Source organism: Pundamilia nyererei, unplaced genomic scaffold, assembly GCF_000239375.1.
Source record: "Pundamilia nyererei isolate P.nyererei 1_Seehausen unplaced genomic scaffold, PunNye1.0 scaffold00166, whole genome shotgun sequence".
Classification (NCBI taxonomy): Eukaryota; Metazoa; Chordata; class Actinopteri; order Cichliformes; family Cichlidae; genus Pundamilia; species Pundamilia nyererei.
Window position 1 is genome coordinate 255717 of NW_005187567.1, and position 3171 is coordinate 258887.

The window sequence follows — 3171 nt, forward strand, 5'->3', positions numbered from 1 at the left end:
GCTCACCCAACTGGACAACAGAAGCCTGGAAGAAAAAAGTTTCCAGGTCTTATGAGTATCAATTTCTGCTGCAACATTTATATGACAGGGTCAGAAATTTGTTTACACATGAAAGCATGGGTCCATCCTGCCTTGTAGGAGGGTTAAGGCTGCTTATGATGGTGTAATAGTGTGGGGCATATTTTCTTGGTACATTTTGACCCCTTAGTATCAACATATCACATTTACCTGAATATTGTTAATGACCATGTACATCCCTTTATCCCTTTATAGTGTACCCATCTTCTGATGGCTGCTTCTGGCAGGATAATGTGTCGTTTCGCAAAGCTCAGATAATCAAAAATGGTTTCTTGAACATGACAATGAGTTCACTGTACTCAAATGGCCTCTATAATCACCAGATTTCAATCCAATAGAGCACTTTTGGGATGTGGTGAGACGGGAGATTTAGAGCAATTGTGTGATCCTATCTAAATCTCTGAGGAATGTTTCCATCACCTTGTTGAGTCTGTAGTGTGAAGCATTAAGAAAATTCTCAAGGGAAAAGTACCAGTACTAACAAGGTGCTAATTTGGTTTTAAAAAAAAAATCTATTCATATTACAAATGTAACACATATAACATTAGAAATGATACTTTGTCCATTCATGGTTTACAAGAAATTCACCTGCTAAATTCATGATCATTTTAACAGTGATTTAAATGCAAGAGTGAGATAGCTCTCAAGAGCCTTAAAAAAATCACTAAGGGAAGTCGTCACCCTGGAAACAGCTGTTTGACCTGTTGCCCTGTGGTAGATGTTACATTTCCACCAAAATAAAGGATAAATAGATTAAAGAACAGTTTTTTAAATGCACCATGGCATGGCGGATTTATTTATTTATTTGTACTTTTTACTCCTTCATATTCATAATTATTTATTATCTTCAACTGAAAGGGTTTGTTTTACTGTGTGAATGATTGTTGAATTGTGTGAATTGATTTTATTTTGGAGGTACATGCAGATGTAGCATTTCAGTTTTATTACATCTTATGATTTAATGACAATAAAAGACATTGCGGTTGATTCTGATTCTCTTAATCTGTGTTACTTATAGGTGCAGGACCAGATGGAGTAGAAGAAATAAAAAGGCACCGCTTCTTTGCATCAATAGACTGGAATGTAAGCATAATTTATTAAGAGTATTCTGCAATATAGATATTTGGGTACTATAAACTTGTATTATACCGTTATTGTCTTATAACCACTGTCTTTCTCACATTTACGAATAACAATAATTTCTTACTGCATCAACTACATTGCTGTTGTAGTTTTAAAGTGCAGTAATGAGATTATTGACCTGAGTTAAACTTAAAATCAGCATCACATGGATCAGGTTTACTTGGTCAAGACAACTCCTCCTTCACTTCCTCAAGAGTTGTCCATAGTCACGGCACTTTAACATGCTCATGTGATGTTGGTTAGCAGCAAAACCCCAAACTTCCTTTTCTGTCCATCTTGCCTAACGTTTTTTGCAACTAATCTTCTTATCTGTAAAAGCCTTTGTCTCAGAAAGTTGGCTCATGTGCAAATGTTTTCACTAAAGTCTTTATCCTAACTATCTTTATCTAACCTTGAGACCTCAGCTCCTTTGGATGTACAGTGAAAAACAATTTGCCCCCTTGGCGTTCTTCAAAATGCAAGCTGTGCTTATTGCATGTTAGAAAACAAAGCCCTCCTACACTATTTGTGGGCTGAAACATTTGTCAACAGAAGCAGAAAAAATATTCATGTCATTTTTATAAATTTGAAGATTGCATTTCTGATAGGGCTATTTCATTCCCATTCCATTCATCCAGCATTACTTTAAAAAAGTGACACATATTCATGTTGGTTACACACCACCAAGCCTGCTGGCTGCCATAAAAGGGGATTTGGTTTTTCTCTCTCCTTTAAATCAGTTTTAAAAGCAGAAATCTCAGCAAAGCAATCATAGACTCATTTGTTTTATTGATTGTAATCATCCTCCCTATAAATATCTGCTCTGATCTCTTAAAGCACCCTTCCTTTTTAATCACAGATGTTTGGAAGGCTTGGGACTCTCATTTATCTGCTTTTGTGAATTATGGCGCTCTTATTTCTATCAGAATCCACTATCATCGGCTTTACATGCTCGCTAATCTCTGCCCTCACCGCGGGTTCCCATTGCTGCCCTCCTCACTACATTACTACCTGCTCACTTCCACACAACATGCTCCCATTTACACATGGTGTTGCTGGCTTGATGTGACAACTGTCAGTAAGAGGCTTATGCTCTATTCTGCACTATGCTAATTAAATCACTGTACTCTATCAGGCAGAATGATTCCACATCATTCATCAGAACCTTTTCTGACTTTGCGGTCTTAGCCTTTCTTTAATGTCTTGATCTTTGAAATAGTAAAGATTTGTAGCCTCATTTTCTCAACACTATCAAATGAAAACCAAATACCCAAATGCATCAACACTTCCCAATTTCTAATAGTCTCTGTTGGTTACTTTCCATGTATGCTAGTAATAGGAACCCAGAAAGATTGTTCCCTTTAATGGGCACTGCAATGGTGACATCTGCAGGCTATACTCAGTATTACAGCATGTGCCTTTCTGCTGCTGTATAATAGCTATACAACCAGCCACCAGTCTTTACTTCATATTAATTTTTTATAATTTTTTCCCATTAGTGGATATTCACATTTATTCAGAAGTCCTGAGAGGTGTTTCAAGATAGGTGCCAAGTTGCAGCACTTGCTTCTAGAAGGACCTTGTTGTATTCTGTCACATTCTAATTTGCTCTACTTTTTTTCCTTTTTTTTTTTTTACTTCGGTTAATGAATAATTGAATATGATAGTCAGTGAAGAACAAAATATATTGTATGATGGATGGTTGCGTGGTGGTTAGCACTGTTGCCTGAGTTCAGCTCCACCATCTGGGTGGGGCTTGTCTGTGTGGAGTTTACATGCTCTCCTTGTGTTTCTGTGGGTTCTCTCTGGTTTTCTTCCACACTCCAAAGAATGCAATTATTGGGGTAATGGATGATTTGAAGTTGCCCATGTGAGTATGAACGGTTGTCTGTCTCACTGTGTTAGCCCTGCGATAGACTCCCCCACAACTCTGACAAGGATCAATCAATCAATCAAGGCTTTATTCGCCAC

At 37.4% G+C, this 3171-nt stretch overlaps 1 protein-coding gene across 2 annotated transcripts in view; it reads left to right on the forward strand.

Moving 5' to 3' along the window:
- rps6ka2 (ribosomal protein S6 kinase, polypeptide 2) overlaps nt 1–3171 on the forward strand; it is a 17284-nt gene that overhangs the window by 8597 nt on the left and 5516 nt on the right. For both annotated transcript variants that reach the window (XM_005745752.2, XM_005745753.2), the window contains exon 11: nt 1097–1161. In XM_005745752.2, coding sequence (XP_005745809.1) covers nt 1097–1161 — 65 coding nt within the window. The remainder of the gene's footprint in view (nt 1–1096; nt 1162–3171) is intronic.